General features: G+C 35.8%; 1 protein-coding gene across 1 annotated transcript in view; it reads right to left on the minus strand.

Annotated features, from left to right (window-relative positions):
* LOC120421949 (uncharacterized) overlaps positions 1 to 27,857 on the minus strand; it is a 194,241-nt gene that overhangs the window by 33,556 nt on the left and 132,828 nt on the right. Inside the window, exons 4-6 of the mRNA XM_039585259.2 lie at positions 18,197 to 18,311; positions 17,964 to 18,057; positions 8,704 to 8,817 (exon numbers count right to left, since the gene is read on the minus strand). Of these exons, the coding sequence (XP_039441193.1) occupies positions 8,704 to 8,817; positions 17,964 to 18,057; positions 18,197 to 18,311 (323 nt within the window). The remainder of the gene's footprint in view (positions 1 to 8,703; positions 8,818 to 17,963; positions 18,058 to 18,196; positions 18,312 to 27,857) is intronic.

A 27,857-nucleotide genomic window follows, 5' to 3' on the forward strand; every position in this document is an offset into this window, starting at 1 on the left:
TGTAACGTAATTTTCATGACTTTTGTTCATGGAATTAATTTTTTTTTCTCTCAGATTTTTTAAGCATAGCGAAAAGAAGTTTGAGCGGCCCCTAAGAACTTCAATTTATTGAAAATAACGTTTAAAATTAAACAGATGTGTGTAAATAATTGAACCGAGTACAGAATGTCTAAGGTTAAAGAAAAAAAAATCAAAACAAACTTTATGACACTTTCGTTTGATGGACCATCCATAAACTACGTGGATTTTTTTTTAAATCGTAGACCTCCACCACTCACCAAAAATAATGTTTTTTTAAATACTCATTCTTCTCAATGACAATTTTGAAATCAATCGATTTTAAATTAATCATGCAGTTTCACTGTTTTAGAGTTTTTGAAATGATGTAAAGAAATTATATAAATTACTGTATTATTTTTGAAAATAATTAAGTTTTTCTTATTTGCAATACACAGAAAAAAATCAACTCTCGTAATCGTGAATTATGTTCACGAATGTGAGAACCACGAAGGAATTTATTCATGAGTATGGTGCATTTGCACCATAAACGTGAATATATGCCTTCGTGGTTCTCGCACTCGTGAATTTTTCTCCGTGTATGGGTATAAAAAGTTTACAAATATGTTATGCATTTTCACAGTTTTAGACTTTTATAAATTAAGTGCTCTTTTTTTACTAAATACCGTATTTTTAAATAATACACACATTTAAAAAAATGCAATGACGATATAAAATGATTCAAAATTTGGTATACAAATTTACTTTTTTTTTTAATTTTTTGGAATGAAATTGTCTTATTTTAATTTTTTTGAAGATGCTCAAATTTTTATTTTTATAATATGAGTAATATGTGTTTCAAACGAATTGAAATTGTGTAGGAATTTGCACTGCATTTAAATTTAAAAAAATAACATTATAAATATGTTTTTTTGAAGAAAATTTTGGTATTTTACTCTACAAACTCTGAAACATTAAAATGTATTCATAATTTTGATTCGTTTAATACCGGTATGAAAAATTAGAAAAATAGTTTTTTTCCACAAAATATGGAATTTTGTAAAAGTTTTTGAGTATTTCATCTCTAAATACTACAGTGAGTAGTGTGGTGCCTGTGTGGACGCGCAGTCCTGTTTTTTTTCGTTTTATTTTCCGTCTCTTTTGTGTCGCTATTTGTGTACATGGGGTGATTGGTCATTATAATTAAATAATGGCATCAGTAGTGCGGTGCCTGTGTGGACGCGCAATCCTGTTTTTTTTTCGTTTTATTTTCCGTCTCTTTTGTGTCGCTATTTGTGTACATGGGGTGATTGGTCATTATAATTAAATAATGGCATCAGTAGTGCGGTGCCTGTGTGGACGCGCAGTCCTGTTTTTTCGTGTTATTTTCCGTCTCTTTTATGTCGCTGTTCGAGTGCATGGGGTGATTGGTCATTATAATTAAATAATGGCATCAGTAGTGCGGTGCCTGTGTGGACGCGCAGTCCTGTTTTTTCGTGTTATTTTCCGTCTCTTTTATGTCGCTGTTCGAGTGTATGGGGTGATTGGTCAGTATAATTTAATAATGGCATCAGTAGTGCGGTGCCTGTGTGGACGCGCAATCCTGTTTTTTTTTCGTTTTATTTTCCGTCTCTTTTGTGTCGCTATTTGTGTACATGGGGTGATTGGTCATTATAATTAAATAATGGCATCAGTATTGCGGTGCCTGTGTGGACGCGCAGTCCTGTTTTTTCGTGTTATTTTCCGTCTCTTTTATGTCGCTGTTCGAGTGCATGGGGTGATTGGTCATTATAATTAAATAATGGCATCAGTAGTGCGGTGCCTGTCTGGACGCGCAGTCCTGTTTTTTCGTGTTATTTTCCGTCTCTTTTGTGTCGCTGTTCGAGTGCATGGGGTGATTGGTCATTATAATTAAATAATGGCATCAGTAGTGCGGTGCCTGTGTGGACGCGCAATCCTGTTTTTTTTTTTCGTTTTATTTTCCGTCTCTTTTGTGTCGCTATTTGTGTACATGGGGTGATTGGTCATTATAATTAAATAATGGCATCAGTAGTGCGGTGCCTGTGTGGACGCGCAGTCCTGTTTTTTCGTGTTATTTTCCGTCTCTTTTATGTCGCTGTTCGAGTGCATGGGGTGATTGGTCATTATAATTAAATAATGGCATCAGTAGTGCGGTGCCTGTGTGGACGCGCAGTCCTGTTTTTTCGTGTTATTTTCCGTCTCTTTTATGTCGCTGTTCGAGTGTATGGGGTGATTGGTCAGTATAATTAAATAATGGCATCAGTAGTGCGGTGCCTGTGTGGACGCGCAATCCTGTTTTTTTTTCGTTTTATTTTCCGTCTCTTTTGTGTCGCTATTTGTGTACATGGGGTGATTGGTCATTATAATTAAATAATGGCATCAGTATTGCGGTGCCTGTGTGGACGCGCAGTCCTGTTTTTTCGTGTTATTTTCCGTCTCTTTTATGTCGCTGTTCGAGTGCATGGGGTGATTGGTCATTATAATTAAATAATGGCATCAGTAGTGCGGTGCCTGTGTGGACGCGCAGTCCTGTTTTTTCGTGTTATTTTCCGTCTCTTTTGTGTCGCTGTTCGAGTGCATGGGGTGATTGGTCATTATAATTAAATAATGGCATCAGTAGTGCGGTGCCTGTGTGGACGCGCAGTCCTGTTTTTTCGTGTTATTTTCCGTCTCTTTTATGTCGCTGTTCGAGTGTATGGGGTGATTGGTCAGTATAATTAAATAATGGCATCAGTAGTGCGGTGCCTGTGTGGACGCGCAGTCCTGTTTTTTCGTGTTATTTTCCGTCTCTTTTATGTCGCTGTTCGAGTGCATGGGGTGATTGGTCATTATAATTAAATAATGGCATCAGTAGTGCGGTGCCTGTGTGGACGCGCAGTCCTGTTTTTTCGTGTTATTTTCCGTCTCTTTTGTGTCGCTGTTCGAGTGCATGGGGTGATTGGTCATTATAATTAAATAATGGCATCAGTAGTGCGGTGCCTGTGTGGACGCGCAGTCCTGTTTTTTCGTGTTATTTTCCGTCTCTTTTATGTCGCTGTTCGAGTGTATGGGGTGATTGGTCAGTATAATTAAATAATGGCATCAGTAGTGCGGTGCCTGTGTGGACGCGCAGTCCTGTTTTTTCGTGTTATTTTCCGTCTCTTTTATGTCGCTGTTCGAGTGCATGGGGTGATTGGTCATTATAATTAAATAATGGCATCAGTAGTGTGGTGCCTGTGTGGACGCGCAGTCCTGTTTTTTTTTTCGTGTTATTTTCCGTCTCTTTTGTGTCGCTGTTCGAGTGCATGGGGTGATTGGATTTCTTCTTCTTCTTTTTTCATTATTTTTTTGTTCACGCGTTCGTTGGCCGATGAATTTTATTTTTGTTCTCTTTATATAGTTTTCGATAGAAACGATCCGATTTTTGTTTTTTGAGACAAGCAAGTCGTATTGCTGGATTAAGTCCTTTCCATATCATCGAGGATCGGAAGGCACGTCGACGGATATGTTTTAAGGCTTATGATATAAAATAATTTTAATGAATGAAGCCCTTCCTACATCACCGTTGATCGGAAGGCACGCCGACGGAGAATTTCTGGAGAATCGCGGTCGAATTAATACTATATTTAAATCCCTAGATAGGTATCTTTCCGCAGCCGGCTGCCTAAGATTTTTAAAATTTCAACCGATAAACAAATTGCTCATGGTCGCATCACCTACCACAGTGAATCCTGACCTCATACCCATCTTACTAACCCCTCAAAACTCATGTGATACTTTGTCGGAGACGCAGTCGATTTGGCGGTCCCATCACTCAAGTATCGGCTAACATTCCCATCCACTTCCCCGTGTCTTACCACTGGTCGTGGCCGGCGTCGGTATTGATCAGCACGATAGGGACCTTTGAAAATTGCGAAGGGGTGATGATTGGTTCCTACTTTTCATCTGTGGTCCACGGAGCAATGTTTGGGGGTCCTGGTCAATAACGAAGTAGCAGCTACGGGTAGACACCAATGCTATGCTATGCTATTTCATCTCTAAATACTACAGCAGTGAAAATGCATACACAATTTCGAATCATTTTCTGCAAATTATGACAATTTGATTAGGCTGGTACAACTATTTTTAAAACTTTTTGTCCCTCCCCCATCCTTATTGGATATTCTAGTGCAGAAATCAATTTATAATGCATTCCCCTGAATTTACAATAATTTTTAACATGTTCGGGATTGTTAAAAAATCCCTTGATTTTTTAATGTTTTGATTTACAGTACCGCAAAAAAGTTTTTTTTTATTATTTTCGTTTTGCTCAAATCTTATATTTTTGAAAACTCATGATTGTAAAACAAATGAACTACTGTAAAATGCATTTTAAAATACTTTTTTCATTCAAATGTTGCGATTATGGCTTGCCCCCTCTCGACGTGTGTCGCCGTGGGACAAAAACTTTGTAAAATATTTGCATCGGCCTCATTTGAAAATTACAGTTAGTTTGAGAAAATGTCAGTATTTTATTCTGAAAACTCTAAAAAAGGCAATGTGCATACGAAACTTTGAATCAGTTGATATGGGTATGCATTTTTTTTTTCAAAAAATATGGTATTTTGTGAAAAATTGAGTATTCAATTCCAAAAAATCTAAAACAATGGAAATGCATTCCTAATTTCGAGTCGTTTGATACCTAAGTTGCAAATTTTGAAAATCTGAGAATTCTCATAAAATACGGTATTTTGTGAAACCTTGAGTACCGTCAGTGGGGGTGACGGGGTGAAAAAAACGATACACCACTCGTAATGTCTTAACAACAAAAACAATTTAAATAATATCAAAAATCTTTAAACGCAAAATTATTCTTAGATAGTTTACTATCATTTTCCCAAACTATGGTGGAATTTGATGAGCTTTACCTTAAATGCCAATCGTTTGAAAATATACGCAACCTCACCCCTTAGAGGGGTGGCATTGGGTCAAATGAAGGTAAAATTAGGCTCAAATACAACAATATGGTAAAAACAACTCAGCCAACAGTGATTCTTGTTCGGAGAATCGTATTGACATGCTACAATGATTGAAGTAGAGATTTTCGAACATTTAGGTACTTTTCGAGCAATTCCAGCAAAAATATTAATAAGTTGATTTATCGAGACGACATTTTTGTCGAAAAACGTACCTCAACATTAGACAGCTGCCAAATGACAGGATTTGTTGTATGAACGAGATTTTTTTCAGCTAAGTCATCTTAAGATGTCCCCTACACAACCATTTTAACAGAATTTAATTTAATTGAGAAGAAACTGAGAAATTGTTAAATCTGTAAAAAATCACTTTGACCCAATCTCACCACCCAGACCCAATGTCACCCCCACTGATGGTATTAAATTTGAAAAACTCTACATTAGTTAAGAAGCATACAAAATTTAGAATCTTTCAATACCCATTAGGGTGGTCCAAATCCGGACTTTTTTGGGGCTACCCCCTGAAATCAAAGATTGACCCATCACTAGGCTAAATTCCAAATTTGAGCTCATTCTGACCACGGGAACCCCTCCCTCCAATCGCTTAAAGTTTGTATGGGAAAAATCGTCAAAATGTATGGAGAAAAGCAACTGTTTTACTTTGTTACCTGTGGAAGGCACCATAATTATCCGATTCTTATCATTTCTTTCATTTCATTAAATTTAGAACAACTTTTCCGAAGACACCATATTTTTAGGATTTTTTCCCGCGAAGTTATTAGCGCCCAAAACTGACCCTTTTTGCGCGGCCAGCTGTAAGGGGCTACCTAACAACGATGTTTATTTCCAATTCGTACACGCACGTGCTCTCTCTCAGGTTCAAACTCTCTCACGAGCTTGCTCGCCTGCCTGCCTGCCTGCCTGTTTACCTACAAGCGCGCGCGCTGTTTCTCTGCTTGGACTTTTGTCGTCGTCGTCGTTTTCGTTTGCTATCCGCTGCGCTGCGTTCGTGGCATGTTTATTATAATGTTGAACTAAAATACCAGGTTTGTTTTGAGATATAAAATTTAATGTAATATGTGATCAACAAAAGATATCATATTATAAGAGCGTGTGAGAGAGAATACACATTTGATGAATTAGTTCATACATGAATCGTCATCTGTTCTGATCCAAACCTAATTGCAAACGTTTTGGATTTTAATTTATCGGCTTTTGTTACAAGAAATACCATGCAGTTTTTTTTAGATAAAAAAGGAAGGAATTTTCTTTAGATTTTTTTAAACTGAATCCAAATGAGTATCTTAAAGGAAGGCCGCAACTGCAAGATCTGAAGGTAGTTAACGATTGTGCAGAAAGAGATGTTTCCTGAATCGAAAAATTTACAGGTAAACTGACAAAAAATGATAAACAGTTGCAATATTTGTTGCAGGTGGTCTAGGAACATAGAAAGAAATTTCCAGAAAGAATAAAAAAATAATTTTAGGGAGTATGAATGAAAATTTGCAGCAATAATTGTAAAATTGTCTTGATTTGTACTAAGTATATTTTTGTCAAAGCAAACTACCTAAAGGAACAACATTTATATTACCTGAAGAGTTTTTTTTTTAAATAATTGAATCATTATCATGTTTCTTTAGCATATACGAAAAACTGCGTGTAATGCTTGGAAAAACAAACAAACCCTGTTCTCATGACATTTGTTGTAATTTTTTAATCGAGCCTAAGCTGTCTTTTCTTTAAAATATTTTTTTCAGCGCAGTTTTTTTATTTTTGTCTTAATTTAAGAATTTATATGCTAAATATATCTCAAAACAATCCTGATATTTTAGTTGAAAATTATAATAAACATGCCAGAAACGCAGCGCAGCGGATAGCAAACGAAACGACGACGACGACAAAAGTCCAAGCAGAGAAACAGCGCGCGCGCTTGTAGGTAAACAGGCAGGCAGGCAGGCAGGCGAGCAAGCTCGTGAGAGAGTTTGAACCTGAGAGAGAGCACGTGCGTGTACGAATTGGAAATAAACATCGTTGTTAGGTAGCCCCTTACAGCTGGCCGCGCAAAAAGGGTCAGTTTTGGGCGCTAATAACTTCGCGGGAAAAAATCCTAAAAATATGGTGTCTTGGGAAAAGTTGTTCTAAATTTAATGAAGGTTTTACATTTAAGAAATGGTAAGAATCGGATAATTATGGCGCCTTCCACAGGTAACAAAGTAAAACAGTTGCTTTTCTCCATACATTTTGACGATTTTTCCCATACATACAAACTTTAAGCGATTGGAGGGAGGGGTTCCCGTGGTCAGAATGAGCTCAAATTTGGAATTTAACCTAGTGATGGGTCAATCTTTGATTTCAGGGGGTAGCCCCAAAAAAGTCCGGATTTGGACCACCCTAATACCCATATTGCAAAATTTGAAATTTTGAGTATTTTTAAAAAAATACAGTATAAAACGTGGTAAATTGTATAAATTTTTGTGTTCTTCTCCTTTTCCTCGTCCAATGCCAATGGTCAAAAGAAATGTAGGAACTTTGTACCAGCTTTTTTTTATAGAGCTGAATAATGTTTATGTAAACATATTTTAATTTTAAAACGAGCATTATAAAAAAATAAAACAATTTAGGCATTGTGCTCAGTTGGTTGCAATTCACATTTCTTTGTTCTTTTGATTAGATTTATGATTTTTTTGATGCAATTCCGTTGCAAAACTACTTATATTTTCTGCCATTCATGATGAAACGGCCTACTTAACAAAGATTAACGTTACTGAAAAGTTCAACTTTTCAGAACTGGTATCGAAAAGTTATTTATTCCGATACTTTTTTGGAGTTACACTCTCAACTTGACGTAATCGCAAAATGTCCTTGATTTTTTGGAACATTTTTGAAAGAGGATGTCATAATGTTAGAAATATATTTGCAAGTACCTTTCTTCATATTTTAACAGTGTTTAAAAAAATTTCTTTTGAGAAGGTAAATTTTAAAATGTAATTGCGATGAAGCATTTGGTTTAAATTTATTTGCAATTCTAAACATTGTTTTTATTTGAATTATAATGTTTAAAAAATCAGCTTAAACAATCTGTATCAGGATCTAACACCTTAGAGGCAATTTAAAAATCAAACATTTTAAGGAACCCCTGACTTCATCCGTTCAATCTCCTCAAGACTGGAAACGCTCCCGTTCCTTATCCGTTGTTCTCCATCCCCAACTAACAGAGACCCAATAAAGTTATCGCCACACTTGTATCATAACACACAGAGCAACATAAATCTTCGGGGCACATATTGAAACCCACTTATGCTCCATAATCGCCTTTGGTCTAACTCCTCTAGCCCTGGCCCCTCCTAGACTCTCCGGCCATCGTTCTAGTTTGCTTGCGGACTGGCTTCAGATCACTATTGGCCACAGTAACCGTTCTTTGGATAGGGGGGAAATTGCTACTTGGTTTGTCTTGTGGAAGTTCTCTTTGAAATCTGCATTCTAGTTTTTATGTTATGATTTTCACAATTACCAACTCAGTTGATGAAATTTTGTAGATCACATCACACACGGAAAATAAATTGACTCACTTTAAAATGTTCACAACTTTTGATTTTATAATTTTTTTGAGAATTCCCTTCCTGCCACAATCAAGCAAACGGAGGAGTTTATGAAAGATCCACCCTCCCCCTTAACCCTACCAAACCCCCCTCGACGACGTGCAAACTAGCTGAGCAGAACCAATTCGCGGGCTTAAATTTAGATAAATTACCTCCAACTACCCGGCACGTGAGCAGTATATCATCTCCTTCCTCCTTTGGTCCGATTATTGTACTATTTATGACGCGTCCCCATCGATCGAGGATCACCGGCGGCTCGGGTGGAACTGGAAGTGGGAGAGTGGGTGGATGGAAAGAAAAACAAGATTAATTGCAATGTTTAGTTAGAGTTGGAGCTTTTCCCCCGGTGAGGAGGCAGCGGATGCTATAATAATATTTCTTGATTCGTGGGAGTATTGATCCACCTCGGCTTGCTGGGCGAACACATGGAAGCTGAGGGAAGTTTATTTGATTATGCGAGGAGATAGATGGTTTGTGTTTACATGTGTTCTCTCGTGGTTTTGGTGTAATTATAGAACATACTCATGTGAATTTGCTAATTTTTGGTGCTTTTTTATTGTTGAAAGTGTGTTTCAAGTGTGTTTTAGAATAGATTAAAAATAATGTTTGTTCTCTTTTTAAATTAAAAATAATTAAAAAATCATTGATTTTTTTTACAAAAATGTTTTTAAAATATTGGAAAATCATAATCTCAAATGTTTTTAATAATTGCTTTTTTCAAGAATCCGAAAACCCTTGGTTTTCCCAATCATTTTCCATTGATTTCTTCGTGCAACACTGATTTTACTTTAATAATCCCTTTAAGAGGGACAAAAAAGGTGGCGTGTTTCTCCGGGATAAGAATAGATATTTTTCCTTCAAACTCGAATTTTCTAAAAAAAATCAAAAGCTTCCACGCATAATTAACACTCACTGATCAATAAAATCAAGGATTTTCTTGAGTGTGTCAATTTTTAACATCGTTTTTTGCCCTTTAGGTCTTCAAGACGGCATTTTTTGTTCTCAATTTTTGTAATATTTGGAATTCTTGGGAAATTCCACGTAATGCTGTTACATTTTCAAATTTCTTTTTTTAAGCATAATTTACCTGGTAATATTTTGAATTTAAAAATTTTGGGTTTGAAAAAAGTTATATTTTAGTGATTGTTTTCATTTTCAAGTAATTTGATCAAATAAATCAATTTAAAAAAACCCGTCATTGAGTTCAAAACAATGGAAAATGAAAGTTTTCAGAAATGAATAATCTCCTGTTGTTTGATAATTATATTCAAAAGAGTTGAATTTTTCACTCAAACACTAACTTGTAAATATTGAATGATTTGTGCATAGAACTTAATTTATTCGTCAAGAGCGCAATAATTTATCTTTAATAAGAAAAATCAAATAAAAAACAAAGAATATAACAAAATCTTTCCGTCCGGAGTTCAACTTTCACATCGTTCTTTTAGCTTTTTTTTGCATTTTCTGAGTTTTGTTCATGAGCAACTCTCTACGAAATCGGCCGATTTCGACCATTTTTATTTTTTGTATTTTTTTATTTGACTTAAACTTTGTGGGGGCCTTCCCTATGACCAAATAAGCTATTTTTCGTCATTGGTTCACCCATACAAGTCTCAATACAATTTTGGCTGCTGTCCATACAAAAATGGCATGTAAATATTCAAACAGCTGTAACTTTTGAGTGAACTTTCTGATCAATTTGGTGTCTTCGGCAAAGTTGTAGGTTTTGTTGAGGACTTTTGCAGATTTTTTTTTATAAATTTCTATTTTACTAAAACTCAATTTCCCAAAATACGTATTTTTTGATTTTCGAGATTTTTTGATATGTTTTAGGGGACAAAAATCCGCATCAATGTTAACGCATGAAACATTCGTGAAATTTTCCGATCTTTAAAAAAAAAAATATTTTGAAAATTTTTAAATCAAGACAACCATTTTAAAAGAGCCAAACATTGAATATTAATTTTCAAAATATTTTTTTCGAAAAGATCGGAAAATTTAACGAATTTTTCAAGCATTAAAATTGAAAATCGGACCACTATTTGCTGAGATATGGTCATTAGAAAATGGTGGGTTGTTTTGGTGAGACTTAGAAAACTTCAATTTTCGTGTTTCTTTTTCTTAAAGCGGCTCTATCTCAGCAACCCGAGGTCCAATCTTCAATGTCTTTTAGACAATTTTATTGCAAATTTTCTGAACTTTAAAAAAAAAATATTTTTAGAGACGGTCACTCGTGGTCACTATTTTTAAAAATTGAAAAACTGCTAATTTTTCTCTAAAATCAAACTTTCGGTGGCTATATCTTGAAAACGGAGCCCTTTATCAAAAAATCTGTACAGTACTTTTCGATTGCAAATTCAATTTTGCATTAAAAAATAATGTCAAACTTGTTTTTGCATGAAACTTCGTTTTTTTCCAAAAATCACTATTTTTTCAAAAATTCATAACTTGGCGGCAGATTTTTTGACCATGTTTCTCTATGGCTCAAAAGTTGCGGATTTTTGTCCCCTAAAACATATCAAAATAAAATTGAATTTAGGCGAAAAAAAAAGTTGATTAAAAAATCTGCAATTTTTTTTCCGTGTACCTATTTTTTCTCAAAAGTCCTCAACAATACCTACAACTTTGCCAAAGGCACCAAATTGATCAGAAAATTCACTCAAAAGTTACAGCTGTTTGAATATTTACATACCATTTTTGTATGGACAGCAGCCAAAATTGTATGGAGACTTGTATGGGTGAACCAATCACACAAAATAGTTTATTTGGTCATAGGGAAGGCCCCCAAAAAGTTTGAGCCAAATCAAAAAATATAAATAATATCCATTTCCTGTTTCGGTAGAGAATTGCTCTAATGGACTTGTGAATCTGTCTGATCGATTTGGTGTCTTCCTCAAAGTTGTTGGTACTGATGAGGAATTCGAATTTCCCAAAATCTGCATTTATTTAATTTCGAAATTTTTCAGTACGCTCAAGGGACAAAACCCGAAACTTTTAAGCTTTAGAAAAGAATAGACAAAAAATTTAGCAAAATAATGTTTTTTTAAATTAAAATTCAAGATTTTTTATGACTTCAGTTTTCAATGTAAAATTAAACAAGCAATCGAATTGTAAAAGGGTGATTGTTTGATAAAGGAAACGGTGCATCCAAGATATAAAAGGCTTCAGTTTTCTCGATTGTTAATTCCTTGGTTTTACAATTGTTCTAAAAATTTCCAAAAAAAATTGCCAATGAGACATTGAAGATTGTACCTCTAATTGCTGAAAAAACAGCGAATACCTAGAAGAAAAAGAAACAAGAATATTGAAGATATCAAAGTATTATCCAAACATTCCCACATTTTCTAATGCCAATATCTCAACAACTAATGGTCCAATTATTAATGTTGCAGATTAGAACAACATTTAAATTTGGTGTAATATTAATTTCTGGCCCTTTTTAAATGTTAGTCTTGATTCGAAAAACATCAAAATATTTTTTTGGAGATATTTTGAAATTACACAAATGTTTTATTTTTCAATACTGAAAATTGTACAATTACTTCTACAATCTTCAAGGTCTTTTAGACAATTTTATTGTAAATTTACTGAATTATTTGAAAAAAAAAAATATTTCTGAAAAAGACAATCGCAGACACTTAGAGGCTTTAGCATGAGCATGAGCATGAGCATGGTTGACTGCCAATGAGCTGCTACTCCGTTATTGACAGATCAGCTGAAGTTAAACAATGAATCAAAAATGATCAGTGGGAGCCAACCATCCGTTCACTGTTTAACCCCTGAAGACCCCGACTTTATTAGTCAATACCGGCGCCCTCCCAAGAAGCCTGCAGTTCAACGAAAGGGAGGAATGTTAGTCCGATAGTTGAAGTTGCAGACTCATCAAGCACATAGTTTTTCGCTATATACTTGTTGATACCGCTTGAGACCGTTGAATCCACAGCATCTCCTTCAAGCATCACGTGATTATTATTTTTTTTTTTTTGGGTTAGTGGGATAACGTATTGGCTTTTCGATGCTTCCCGAGCTACGACGCTATGGGGAGGACTTTCATAACAGACCCGTCGACGAGCCTTCCGAGCAACGATGCTATGGGAAGGTCTTTCTGGTTAACACAAAAACACTCACACACAGTTATTTTGCTCCACTATTAACTCAACGATCCAAATTGTCAGTGCGTCTTTCGTTCATTATATAGAATTGGCTTTTTCACCGCAAAAAAAATTAAACCTTATTCGAAAAATTTAAACACAATCAACCCGACGCCGTGCCTTCCGATCAGCGATGATATAGGAAGGGCTTAGAAAATCACAAAAGAAATCACTTTTCACTCCGCATATTTTTTACGACCACGCGCTCCCTTTGCCAATTATGCACTCTGCACTCGAACAGCGACACAAAAGAGACGGAAAATAACACGAAAAAACAAGACTTCGCGTCCCACAAGCACCGCACTACTGATGCCATTATTTAATTATGATGGCCAATCACCCCATGCACTCGAACAGCGACACAAAAGAGACACAGACACTTAGAGGCTTTAACTTGAAAACGGTGCACTTTATCTAAAAATCTGTTAAGTACTTTTCGATTTGATTTGAAATTTAAAATTTAAAATTTAAAACTGGTGTCAAACAATATACCAGTAATTTATATTATATCCAAACGCTTAATTTAAAAAAATCATAACTCTGCGACAAAACTTTCGTCCTTACTTCTCTGTGGCTCAAAAGTTGTGGTTTTTTTTCCCTGAAACATTTAAACATTTGTCAAACATAAAAAATAAGGATTTTGGTAAATAATTTGTTGTACAAAAATCGGCAAAAAATTGCCGTGTCCTTTTTTTAACAGTCTTCATCAATACTTACAACTTTGCTGAAGACCCACAAAGTTTGAACCAAATAAAAAAATATATCATCATCATCAAATCAACACAAATGATACGGACAAACCTATTTATTGCGGGACCTTTCTTATTTTTTTTTTGAAATTCTGCATGTAATGTATGCTTCTCTTCTTATTTATGAGCTCCATCAAAACCACTTGTCTTCTGCCATTCAATTCCCATTGAAATCCCATCCACATATTCTATTATTTCAGCTATTTCTTTCCACAATGATGCAATCAATATTCAACACCTCCACAATCTAATTCGATTTGTTCAGAAAAAAAAGAACCCTCCTCCATTTTGTCAGCCAACACGTCGTCGTCGTCGAATCAGAGTTTCTTCTTCACCGGAGTCAAATTCACTTTCCCCGCTAGGACCTTGTATCCTCCATTAGGGGGCCGAACAAAACATCTTCCCATGCTTTTTCCCACACGTCAGCGATCCAGTGTGATGGAAAACAATGTCAATGGTATAATTTATGATTTTCGCAACCCACCTCACCACCAGCAGCTGCTGCTTTGGTTGGGATCGCCAGTCTAGTGGAAGTGAATCCTTTGAAAAGAGGATGGCATATCATCGAGGGTGTAACATTATAAAAGGGTTAATATCGTTTTTTATTTGAATTTTCAATCGTTACTAGAATAATACTTGGTGAAAGTTTGTTTTTCTTGCAAGCTCAAATTAATATGGTAGGTCTGGCCGATTTGATGTTTGTTTCGAATATAAATACAATAAATACCATTTAATTACTTAGCCCTCTCAAATTGTTACCACCCTCAATTCATACCATCGTACCCTCCACCAACTGATGGTGGCTCGTGTTTCACGTTTTGCAAGAGGTGTTACAGCATCACAATACAGGGTCTGGTGGAAAAATCCGCGCTAGGTAATTGGATGCTGACATTGTTTTTCGCCAGCAAGTGGAAACGTCAGCACCAGGGTGCGGGGGAGGAAGCGGAAAAGCCGTCAAGATAAATCTTCCGATTTCACGCCACTTCCGCGAACGATTGTTGTTATCGGTTTCTCAAGCGAAAAACACTCATAAGGAAGGTCGAAGCCGGTGTGTGTGTGTGTGTTCGTGCCCGCGCAAACCAGCATCTTCTGGTTTATTTATTATTGATCCGGAGAAACGTAGTCGGAGAGGGGCTAAAATGGTCTTTTGGAAGCTTTTGCGAAATAAAGGGTCCTGATTTGGGGCACGGAATGGTACAAATTCTAAAACATCTACCGTGTCCTAAAAATCACATAGTTTAATAACAATTGGAATCAAAAAGTGATGGATTTGGATTTAATTTACCAGTGAGAATTCTCTATGAAATCGGTCTTTTTTAATTTTAATTTTTGTAGTTTTTAATCCGGCTGAAACTTTTTTGGTGCCTTCGGTATTCCAAAGAAGCCATTTTGCATCATTTGGACATAAGGGAAAACTGAAAATTCTCAACCGTAAAAGCATTCTTTCTGTGAAAGAATTTTGTTAGATGTTCTTGCAACTACTATTCTTCGTCATCTATGTGAAAAAAGTCTTGCAAAATCTCAAAATTGTGCAAAAATAACAAATTTCTAAAAGAATTTCAAATTTAATTCAAGCAACCGTTGCGGGGCAATATGCACCACAAAATTGGGGCAAAATGCACTACAACAACGGGGCAAAATTTACCGGCTGAAAGCAGCAAAAATATGTTTTTTTTTATGTTTTTAGGCTCATCTATCCATAGAATAATCAAGATCATGGCATAAACTATTAAAATCAAAATTTACAATTTCAATTAATCCTTTTTACCCTTGCTTAAAAATAAAATACAAAAATCAAAAACTGACGATTTTTGATATGAAAAACAAATTATTATTTTTAAATAAAGTTTAAAAAATTGGCCTTCGTCATGCACACGGAACTGGATCAACGCGTCTTCACCAAAATTTTGAGCCGATTTGGTCAACGCAGTGTTGAGATATCGTGGCACCCGTTTTTTGAATCTGCTAACATCAAAAAGCTATATCTCAGCAATGATTTAATCAAATGTTTTCAAATTTATTTTATTAACAGATTTAGAAAAAAGTGACCAACCTCTGATATTTTTGCCGATTTACATGTATGTAACCCCTTAAGCCGTTTTCGTAATACAATGCTCAAATTTCGCCAGCATTCCTTTGCAATGTTAAGCTTTCAATTCCAATGATTTTTTTTTTCTCGAAAATTCTGCCTAATTACGAGAAAAGCTGGGGTTGCATTTTGCCCCTTGGGTGCACATAACTCCCTCCCTCCTATAACTTTTCATACAAATTTGACAGGTTTCCTTAAAAAATTGATAAGTGGAGATTCAAAAATCTGTATCTTTTGAAGTATTTTTGATGGATTTGGTGTCTTCGGCAAATTTGTAGGTATGAACTACACTGAAAAAAATGATGCACGGTAAACAAAATTTGGTGATTTTTAATTTCACATTTTGATACTAAAACTTGATTTGCAAAAAAACTCTATTTTTATCTTTTTTAAGTGTTTTGGGGGGCATCAAATGCCAGCTTTTGAGAAATTTCCAATACTTATTTTTTCAAAAATCGAGATATTGGTCGCAAAAAATTTTCTACTTCATCTTCCGTGGTAAAATTGAATTTGCAATCAAAAAGTACTCCAGTAACATTTTGATAAAGTTCACCGTTTTCAAGTTATAGCCATTTCAGGTAACTTTTTAAAAAATAGTCGAAGTTCTTCATTTTTTAAAATTAGTGCTCATGTTTTCCCACTTACGAAAAGCTGAGAAAATTTTCTATAATTTGCTTCAAGTAGGGAAAATATACCAATTTTAATCACTCTAATCCGTTCGACCAATTCTCATCACTTTTGCCGTTTCCGCTAATAAATCAACAAAAACACTTCATGAAAGCTGTAATTCATGATCAAAGTGCTGATAGGCCGATAATAGAAATAGGCTGAGAAAGGGCATAGTTCCCTTAGTTGCTGAGATATTTTGCTTGCAAAGATTTAAAAACAGGATAATTGATGTTTTCTAAGTCTCACCCAAACAATCCACCATTTTCTATCGTTGATATCTCAGCAACTAATGGTCTGATTTTCAATGTTTAATGTGAAACATTGGTGAAATTGTGCGATCTTTTCGAAAACAATATTTTAATATTTCTTAAATCAAGACTAACATTTTAAAAGGACAAAACATTCAATATTACACTCTTTTGAAATGGTAGTCTTACTTTAAAAAAAATATAGATTTCGAAAAGATCGGACGAATTTTCCATATTTTAACATTGAACATGACTCTACGTGTGTTGCACGTGTTTGGTATCTAAAATTTTACATTTTTTTTAAAATTAGTTGTTTCCGTTCATCATTGCTCACAAAACAACACCCTCAGGTAGTGCGTCCATCCCGGGAATTCCCGGGACAAAAATCCCGGGATTTTTCCAAAACCGGGAATTCCCGAATCCCGGGATTTTTCATATTTTGTCCCGGGAATTCCCGAAATTGAAAACATATCAAATTTTGGTCTAGAAATTCAGATTTGGTTGTGGAAATTAGTAATCGATAAGCATTTTGAAGCATTAAAATTTTTATTCGGCATATGACAGCATTAATTTGGCAGGGAAAATTGTTAAAATTTTTGTTTACAGATCCGCAAAATGCTTTGCGCCTTAGATATTTTCTACTAAATTTTATTTATTTAAAAAAAGACTTATTATTATATTCACGTTCATTTATGACTTTAAACTTGAAAAAAGCATAAAATTTAAAAATTATTTAACTTTTCATCATAAACCGGCATCTGGAGCAAATCAGGAAAAAGTAACGAATTAAGACAGCTGTTTAAGCTAATTTGTTTTTGAATAATGTTCTGATTGTTTTGATTGATTTCGATTACAACAGGAACAGATCAAAACAATTAGTACACAAATTTCCAAATTTATTTCTAAAATCTCCTGTACCTATTCAGACTGTAGTCCCGATTATCCCCAGTTGGTAGTTGGTTGGTAGTGACTTAAAGATAATTTTTAAAATATGTTTTTAAATATAAAACATAAAATTCGAAACATATCCAAAGTATTACATTGTCTGGTATAATTTTATTTATTGTTGTTTTAGACACTTTCAATGAAATTGTATAAGCTTTTGTAGTTATATTATATAAATAAAAAAAATAAAAGAAATATATTCAAAATTCTGGTTCAATTAAATTCCAAAGCACATCAAAGAACCCATTTTTTAAATTGTGTTTTACACTATCTAAAGACTGCTGTCCATGTTCAGATTGAAGTGTAGCTTATCACCATTAACAGTTTTGAGCTAATTCTATGATTTAAGCTAGAAAAACGTAACAAATATAATGAAAACATAGATTTTATGACTGCTGCAAAAATTTCCCGGGATCCCGGGAATTCCCGGGATTCAAAAAATATTTTTCCCGTTTCCCGGGAAATTCAAAACCCGGGAAAATTGGACGCCCTACCCTCAGGTAAACGGACCCTCCAGAAAAAAAAACAGGAAAAAGGATAAATTGAAAGCGATATACTTACTAATGACGGTGAGATTGAAGCGAAAGCTCTGGGTTTGGCTGTTTTGGAAATCGACACGGCACCGGTAAATGCCCTGATCATGACGTTTAATTTCCTAAAGGTAGACGAAGAAGAAAAAACAAAAAACACAGCAAAAGTGAAAATCCTTGCAATTAGACTAATTACACTTTTGGGAGAGCAAAAAAAAAAAAATTGGCAGAAGTTGGCAACACTGGGGAAGAGGGTCCTCTTACGTTCAATTCCAAATATGCTGGGTCACTCTCAAGGACGTATCGTGCCCGGGTACCGAAGACTTGCGGGGCCGACCAGTGCTGGGCGTCATTGAGTGACTTTCCGCGGACGTCCAGGCTGGAGGGGTGCAAAAACGGTGAGTGGGAAAAGAGAAGAGAGAAGAAAAATGCCGGTTAGATATAAAGGTATATGTTTGTATGGGGCTCTAGGGAAAACCGCTAGCAATGAATGGGCTGGAAGTCTAGAAATAGAGATAATTGTACGGGAATATAAATTCCTGAATGAAGGCGTGATCGCTATCGGTAATGAAGCCTTAAATTAGGCATACCTTAGGTTAGAGCAAAATGTGAGGTGCTTCTTTGATAATACCAAAGTAGTAAGTACAAATGATTCAAGGGGAAACAAAATAACATTTCTTTCAAAACAAAGATGTCATTTTCATGGGTTTAATTATTTTCACAATATTTGTTAATTTTTTACATTTAAATATTGAAGCATTGTTACATGTTCGATTCCATTTTTAGTATTTAACTCAAATACATCCCTTAAGTATATTTTTTTCTAATATAATTTACTACACAAAAAAAAAACAGTCTTCAACGTGCAAAATGTTTATCAGCTTTCCCATTCCCCGTATCGCAATTTCAATTTCAGTGTTTTTCGCGAAAAACAAGCTTTCCACCCTCTATATAACATGTCTAAAAAGGATCACACGAAAAACGTGAACTATTTTCCAAACAAGACCTCCCGCTTCGTTTTAATCGTGCTTCCAAACAAGAGCAAACACTGATGCGTGTTTGCTAGAGCATACCCGAAGACTCTCCAAGTATACACATATACTCCATAAAGTTGTTTTCTCAGTAGAGCATTTTCCGACCCAAAAAACTGCAAACAGCAACGACCTCGAAGGAGAGCTTTTCACCAGCAGCAGACCAGGTCGGCGTTGCTGCAACCGACGGAACGGAAACAAAGTGGCTGAAGCCGGAGAGAACATCCGCAGTGAGGCAGAAGTTATTTTACACCTCATGAAATTTAAAACGAAAGCTCCTAGAAAACCCCCCAACTCGACCGGCCTCCGACGAGGATGCTCCCTGCAGCTAACGTGTGCAGTAGGCTGGTACAGAGTTTATTTTTCAATTGACTTTTTTGAATTTACTGCTAACAAAAAATTAGGCCCATTGAATTTTCTCAGTAAAACATTTATCTTCAAGATTATTGTCAGAAAATTTTCTAATAATTTCTTAGATTTGAGCTCTGATTGCTGAAATACGTACGGAATTTTATTAAATCATACACGGAGAAAAAAGAGTTCCCAAAATCGTGAACAAGGGTTCATGAAAATGAGAACCACGAACAAAGTGTTCAAATTTCATGGTACGTTTTTCAAAATCGTACCATGGAATTTGAACACTTTGTTCGAGGTTCCCATTTTCATGAACGCTTGTTCACGATTTTAAGAACTCTTTTTTCTCCGTGTACTGACCGGGGTATAGAAAGATTCAAGGTACTTCTAGAAGAAGTTTTCATTAAGAGCGAGTCCACGAACAGCATACCCTTTATATGGGTCGTCGTTTGGACCGCACCAAAATTTGAAGGTTCAAAAACGTCAAAAATCCCAAAAATGCTGTAACTTTGGCAAAATTTCAATTTAATTTCAAAATTCAAAATGTATCTTTAAGGGCTTGAAAAATGCAACAAAATGCAGGATCGAGCATCTCAATTCAGAGAGCATTCAAAAAATTAAAGTTAATAAATTTAGAAGCTGCTTTTTTCTAGTGACATCTAGTATCCATGGAAACGAACTTGATTTTCAATAAATTTGATTTGAAGTTTTGTTTACTTTAATTTTTAACGAGTTTAAATGGATGAAAATAAACATTTGTATGAATGTTTCTATTGTGAAATCGTCTCAGAAATCTAAATATTATAAAATTATTACCGGAAAATTTTGTCTAAGGAGTCCCCCGAGCAAAAATTTACAACCAAAATATCACTTAAAGAAAAAGTATCTATTTAATATGTTAAACTGCCTTACCCAAAGCGTTCTCAGTCTCAGATGGTAGTGGCAGATGTCTCCTTCAAGCTGCAGGTCAAATCGAGTTGATATCTGGATGGAACATTTTTTTATCTGAGTTTGAAAATTGTGTTTTTTTTTTCACTAAAATGCCAATAACTCCCTTTCAATTTAACCATGTGGGATGCTCTACCCTGCATTTTGTTGCATTTTTAAAGTCCTGCATTTTGAATTTTGAAATTAAATTGATGTTTGCCTAAGTTACAGCATTTTTAAGATTTTTTACGTTTTTGAACCTTTAAACTCCCGTTGACCTAGAGTGCTCATATTTTGGCCAGATGCTAGTTTCATATGTACAAACAACCTCTGAAAATTTCAGGCAGATTGGTGAAGTCGATGCGAGATGGGTATGCTTTGCTCCCGAACTTGCCCTAATGTTTTGAAAAGTTTAAAAAGTTAGTTAACTATAATTAAAAAACGTTGAAGAATAGCATTATTTTCATATTTTCAAAATGTCATGATTTTCTCATTGATTTCAAATCGGAAAACGGAATGCATTTCCGGATTCTTCGCACAATTTTCCATTAGGAATAGGTAAACGAAGTTAGTTTAATTAAAAAAATATATATATATTTTCAACACATTTCAGACAAAATTCTCACTTTTTAACAATTTTCCATTAAATGTTTATGTATTTTGTTAAAAAGCTGATAAACTCAATTAACTAAATATAAACATTGATTTTTTTTGTTAAAAACTATATCAGCAACCTTGGCGATGGTCGCGAGCCCAAATGAAGACCACTGAAAAAAAAAACAAGCCACTTCTATGAGATGTTTGGATTTAACGGTGTTAAAAGTCAAATTTGAAGGTGAGCCCAAGATTTTTTTTTCGCTCAAAATTTTTGTGCGGTAATAGGTAAACATATCGGAAAATGAACGAGTTTTCCGGTAAAAATATGTTGAAGACTGAATAATAAAATCGTACTTATAGAAAATGGCTTTTAATCCGCTGTATCTTCAGATAAGAATCATCTTTGGGGCCTTAGACTTAAGCATCGACATTTCTCATAGAAAGAGCGTAAATTTTTATTTCCGACATTAAACATTAAAAATATTGATATTCGATTGAATTGATAATGGAAGGGCCAACTTTGAAGCAGTCTAGTAGATGCCATCAAGATGATGCTGTGAAATGCTACTTCCACTATACTGTGCTGTTCACAAGGTTATGCCCATGTGTGTAAAATTTGGAGCACAAGGGGTAGTGGCTCTATTTTGGTCATTTACTTTAAGCTACGAAGATTATTACAAAATATGGAGATTGTTTTAAATCATTTTGAACATTAAAAATAATTACAAGATTCGAGATTAAACACGAGGTCTTCATCCTCTCTGCACAGCAAGGTGCATCTCCGGTTAAGCTCAACCAGCCTAAGAGCTGAAAGGGCTTTGGCACCGACGTCGTATTCTTGGACACCACACCACCGAACGGTTCCTCCGAGATCACTGGCTGCACCGCAAAGGCTGGATGTGGTAAATTTGCCCCATCTTAAAAGATTAATCCATACTGCGCCGGTGGCTGCTGCAGAAAATAATGAACGTGTTGTACAACAACTTGGCATGGTTTAAGAAGGGTGGTGCTTTTGGTGATGCTGCCAGCATCGAGACCGGGAGGTTTTGGCTTCTCCCATGCCCGTCTTGAAAAGCGGCTAAAATTTGGAATGCAAGACACATTTCGTCCATTTCACGTATGAAAAATTCATTCTCAGCTGGAGCACGTAAGTGGGTTTATAACGTGAACTGCAATTTTAAACGCAAAGTCGAGTAATAAATTTTCGCGTTATAAATTTTCTTTTGTGTTTTTGACAAAAATAAACATCTTTGAAAAAAAAAGTTTTGCGAAGCCAGCCAATTATCAAATTGACTACTAAGATCCTCAATAACTTATCCCATGGGTATTAAACTACAAATGTTTGCATCTCAGTCTCTGGCAATTGTTTAAAGTGCAAGTTATCCACACCATCAATCTGGAAAACGACCATCTAGTCCTAGTTTCCAAACCATCATCGACCATCACCAGCATCAACAAAGTTGCATCCATCTCAAATTTCCTACAAAAGTTGCAGCAATATCCTTTCCTGCTCCTTGCCATGTGCCCCATTAGATATACTCTGTATGTGAACGGCACGGCGTTCCACAGTGCAAAGTTCAAATTCTACAAAATTACTTCCGATCCCGGCTTCGATCCTTCCGATAAACCCCGCACGATTCTGCCCCGTTTTGAGTTTTGCGAAAGCTTTACGAAAGTTCACTCTTGGCTGTTTTCTTTCCCTTTGTGTGACTCTCGCACACACTCTCTTGATTTTCCAATTGGCTCTCAAAGTTTTGACCCACCATTAAGCTTATCAGGGTAGGTCGACAGCGGTGTGCCATCTTGTCGCATGACAATGCAAGGTTTTTATTATTATTTCTTTCGTTTGGATTAGATTTAAATAAAAAATTAAAAATGCACAGCATAATTTTCTTAATTTTAAACATAATTTAGTTTTAAAAAATCGAGTTAAATGTGAAATTCTAAAAATAAAGTCGTACAAAATTTCCTGAGGCCGTTGCAAATATTTTTCAAAGTTTATGTCGCCCCTCAAAATCGGTTCGAAAAATATTTTTTTTTTCCAAAAAGCTACAAAATTTAAAAGCAAATAAAAGTCTTACCAACTGAAAACAACTAGAAATGCATTGTCCTGCGTTTAAAACCATTTTTAGCATGTCTGGGAACGATCAAAAATATTTTCAACTTTTGTGGAATTTCAATGTACAGCACCGTAAAAAGTTTTTTTTTGGCGAAAAAAAAAATCTCTTTAATACTTGGATATTTTGAAAACTTATGATTGCAAAACAACTGGGCAGGTGTAAAATGCACTTTTAAACACTTTTGTCATTCAAATGTTGAGGCCATAGCTTGTTATTTCATTTTTTTGCCTTCCCCTCCTCCCCCACGATCCCGACCAAAGTCGAGGTACATAAACTCCAAAAAACATTTGAAGCATGCTGAATCTTCATATCATTCGTTTTTTAGCGACAAATTTAATACTGGTCAATGGCAATAAGTAGTATTTTTCATTTGAGCAATCCTCTAAGATTTCGGTCATTCCATTTTTTTGTATTTTTCAATCCGACTGAAACTACACAATACAAAAATGATTTTTTTTACCGTATATCATTTTTTTTAAGTGTAGTCCATATTCATACCTACAACTTTGCCGAAGACACCAAATCGATCAAAAAATTCCTTCAAAAGATACAGATTTATGAATTTCCATATATCATTTTTGTATTGACAGCTGCCAAATTTGTATGGAAAATTATGAGCATGAGCATGAGCATGAGCATGGTTGACTGCCAATGAGCTGCTACTCCGTTATTGACAGATCAGCTGAAGTTAAACAATGAATCAAAAATGATCAGTGGGAGCCAACCATCCGTTCACTGTTTAACCTCTGAAGATCCCTACTTAGTTAGTCAATACCGGTGCCCTCCCAAGAAGCCTGCAGTTCAACGAGAGGGAGGAATGTTAGTCCGATAGTTGAAGTTGCAGACTCATCAAGCACATAGTTTTTCGCTATATACTTGTTGATACCGCTTGAGACCGTTGAATCCACAGCATCTCCTTCAAGCATCACGTGATTAATATTTTTTTGGATTAGCTACGACGCTATGGGGAGGACTTTCATAACAGACCCGTCGACGAGCCTTCCGAGCAACGATGCTATGAGAAGGTTTTTCTGGTTAACACACAAAATCACTCACACACAGTTATTTTGCTCCACTATTATCTCGACGTTCCAAAATGTCAGTGCGTCTTTGATCATTATATAGAAATGGCTTTTCAACGCAAAAAGTAAAATCTTATTCGAAAAATTTAAACACAATCCACCCGACGCCATGCCTTCCGATCAACGATGATATAGGAAGGGCTTTGAAAATCACAAAAAAACACTTTTCGCTCCGAATATTATTTTACGACCACGCGCTCCCTTTGTCAATTATGCACTCTGATGACGCTGCATTTTCAGAGGGTAATCTTCTCCTCGCAGCACACAATACACGACAAAAATGCGAAACAAAAGGCACAAAAAAATCACTTTTCACTCCGAATATTTTTTTACGACCACGCGCTCCCTTTGCCAATTATGCACTCGCTGCCAAATTTGTATGGAAAATTATATGGAAAAACTAATGATGCAAAATGGCTTCTTTGGGCATACCAAAGGCCCAAAAAAGTTTTAGCCGGATTAAAAAAAAACACAAATTTAAATAAAAAAACCCGATTTAATCCCACCTGGGGTGAGATAGAGCCTTTCTTACAAAAGGGAGTTAACGGCAGTTGATTTTTTTTTTCAAAGAAATAGCAAAATAGAAAATGGTCCATTCATAATACAATTCGAAACTCAACCATATTTTTTCATATAACTGAAAAACACTGGTTTTTGCCCCATTTGCCATGGCCGGTTGTAAGCTGTGCTCGCACATAAGCATTTTCGATTTTTTAAATCAGAACACATTGTTTTTGAGACAGAGAATTATCTCACAATTTGCGATGTTCGTAATGTTTTCTGCTTATCGCTAAATTGTTCGTATTCTCTGAGTGTTTTTTTGCACTTTTCAAAATATTAAAAATTAACGAGAAAACAAAATAATTCCGTCTTGCTCCAATGCGTTAAAGTTGTTACAAAATGACTGGCAGAAAGTGTTTCAACACCCGAGAATTTGCCGTGTTGTAAACAACGATGTAACGGTAAAGCCGCATAAATGTTCTTGAAAGCTTTGAAACGCCTACTGTAATTCACTAAACTGTCATTTAGGCGTTAGGCAAAATTGTGAGCTTTCAATAAGCAAGCCAGAAAATTATGAAAATATGCATTTAGGCGTTTTTGGGATTGGGAAGCATACAACGACTGAGCGCTCGGTGGGACTTCACTACGACAAACGCAAACGTACCGAATAAACCACCTTGGTGCGCTGACGATGAACAAAAATACTAATACACAAAAAGGCTAGTACCGAAGCTAGAAAACCAAACCTGCACGTCACGCGTGCTCTACCGTAAATTAAGCGCCAAAATTCGGATATTGGAGGTAGACCAATTCTGTCATTTTCAATCGATCGGGCGTCGAAAATCGATCGTCCATGATTTTTTGCAGATTTTTCGAATGAATATTTCTCGAGAAATGATTTGGGAACGAAGCTTGAATTGACGTCGGAGCCAAAAGCAAACCCTATACCTTTCTTTAGTAAGAAAGGCAAAAATGGAAATTTTCTAAAATCTGAACGGTAAATCCGAATGAGGTCAAATTTGTTTCAGAACATCGAGTATGGTCTAGATTATGATGTGGAGAAAAAAATTAGATAAAATGCCAAAGGAATAGTTTTGGCATTTGGTGAAAATTGGCTTTTACCTTTTTTAGGGGTTTTTCCCCCTCACAATGAATTAGTCCACAAGCTGTAAATCAAGAACCACATTACCGACATGGATGAAAATTTGGGAGGATGTAGGGCTGGAAAAATGCATTTTTTTGGATAAATAAACGATTTCAATACTTCAATTTTCGACCAAATTTTCATTTGAAAACCGCCTGATTTGGTGAAAACACACTCCGAGTCCCCATAAAAAATGGATAAATTCAAATTTGGTATGGAACTGGTTCAGGTTCAGCACATCCCCTTTCAAATGCGCCCAAGAGAGCTTAAATCCATAATGTGGGCTCTGAGAAACCCCCTACCACAAAAATGAGCACTTTTTTAAAACACACGGACGTCACGCGTGCTCTACAGTAAATTAAGCGCCAAAATTCGGATATTGGAGGTAGACCAATTCTGTCATTGTCAATCGATCGGGCGTCGAAAATCGATCGTCCATGATTTTTTGCAGATTTTTCGAATGAATATTTCTCGAGAAATGATTTGGGAACGAAGCTTGAATTGGCGTCGGAGCCAAAAGCAAACCCTATACCTTTCTTTAGTAAGAAAGGCAAAAATGGAAATTTTCTAAAATCTGAACGGTAAATCCGAATGAGGTCAAATTTGTTTCAGAACATCGAGTATGGTCTAGATTATGATGTGGAGAAAAAAAATTAGACAAAATGCCAAAGTAATAGTTTTGGCATTTGGTGAAAATTGGCTTTTACCTTTTTTGAGGGGTTTTTCCCCCTCACAATGAATTAGTCCACAAGCTGTAAATCAAGAACCACATTACCGACATGGATTAAAATTTGGGAGGATGTAGGGCTAAAAAAATGCAATTTTTTGGATAGATAAACGATTTCAATACTTCAATTTTCGACCGAATTTTCATTTGAAAACCGCCTGATTTGGTGAAAACACACTCCGAGTCCTCATAAAAATGGATAAATTCAAATTTGGTATGGAACTGGTTCAGGTTCAGCACATCCCCTTTCAAATGCGCCCAAGAGAGCTTAAATCCATAATGTGGGCTCTGAGAAACCCCCTACCACAAAATTGAGCACTTTTTTACCACACACGGACGTCACGCGTGCTCTACAGTAAATTAAGCGCCAAAATTCGGATATTGGAGGTAGACCAATTCTGTCATTGTCAATCGATCGGGCGTCGAAAATCGATCGTCCATGATTTTTTGCAGATTTTTCGAATGAATATTTCTCGAGAAATGATTTGGGAACGAAGCTTGAATTGACGTCGGAGCCAAAAGCAAACCCTATACCTTTCTTTAGTAAGAAAGGCAAAAGACCTATTTCGTAGAGAATTGCTATCTTCTAAAATATTGTTTCTTGAAAAGTTTAAGAAATTTGCTATAAATTTGTCCAAGACATAGTCGAGTGGACCTCTAATTGCTGAGATACAGTTACTTAACGAGAAAGAAACAGGAATTTTGAAGTTTTCTAAGCACCTTTCTAACAACCCTCTATTTTATAATTCTGATACCTCAGCAACCAATGATACAGTCGACTCTCTGATTGTCAATATCCAGGGGACCGTCGAGGAAGAGAATCATCAGCAGACTTACCTTTTGACGGGTGCGACAACGGTTTGCTATGATACCGGTTTTTCTATGCGCACCATTTCTCGTCACGAAAAAAAACCCGACATTCTTTATGTAAACTAATGTCAAAAACATAAACAATGACTTTTATATCCCGCCGTTTGGCATGTGTGTTTTGATCATCCCGCTAAACATATCATAGTAACCTTGGGTTGCGATGGAAAAAAATCGTGTCAAAAATTTTCAACTGTTGTTTTGAACAGTTTGGAACGGACCCAACGGTCGATTTGGAATCGGAAAGTTTAGCAGGAGAAAAGGAAAAGCCGTGCCGGCCTATCGGATCAACCACTATCTGAGCCAGCCGTGTTATTTGAATTACCAGACTGGAACAAACGGACCTTGGTCAGCCAGTGGGTCAAGTTCCAGCTGCCCTACAATCTGGAGTCTTTAGCAGATCTTATCCCATTGCCATCTGTCCGCGGCCCAAAATGATGGCCGTTTGATTGAAAATTTGCAAGCTTCTGAAAATTAGTGGTTCCATGGAATGAGCTACAAAAGCTGTCAATTTAACGCCGAAATTTTGAAGCAAATACCATCCAAATCGGAAAAAATGGAAGAAAAATATTCTA

This window comes from Culex pipiens, chromosome 2, assembly GCF_016801865.2.
Source record: "Culex pipiens pallens isolate TS chromosome 2, TS_CPP_V2, whole genome shotgun sequence".
NCBI lineage: Eukaryota > Metazoa > Arthropoda > Insecta > Diptera > Culicidae > Culex > Culex pipiens.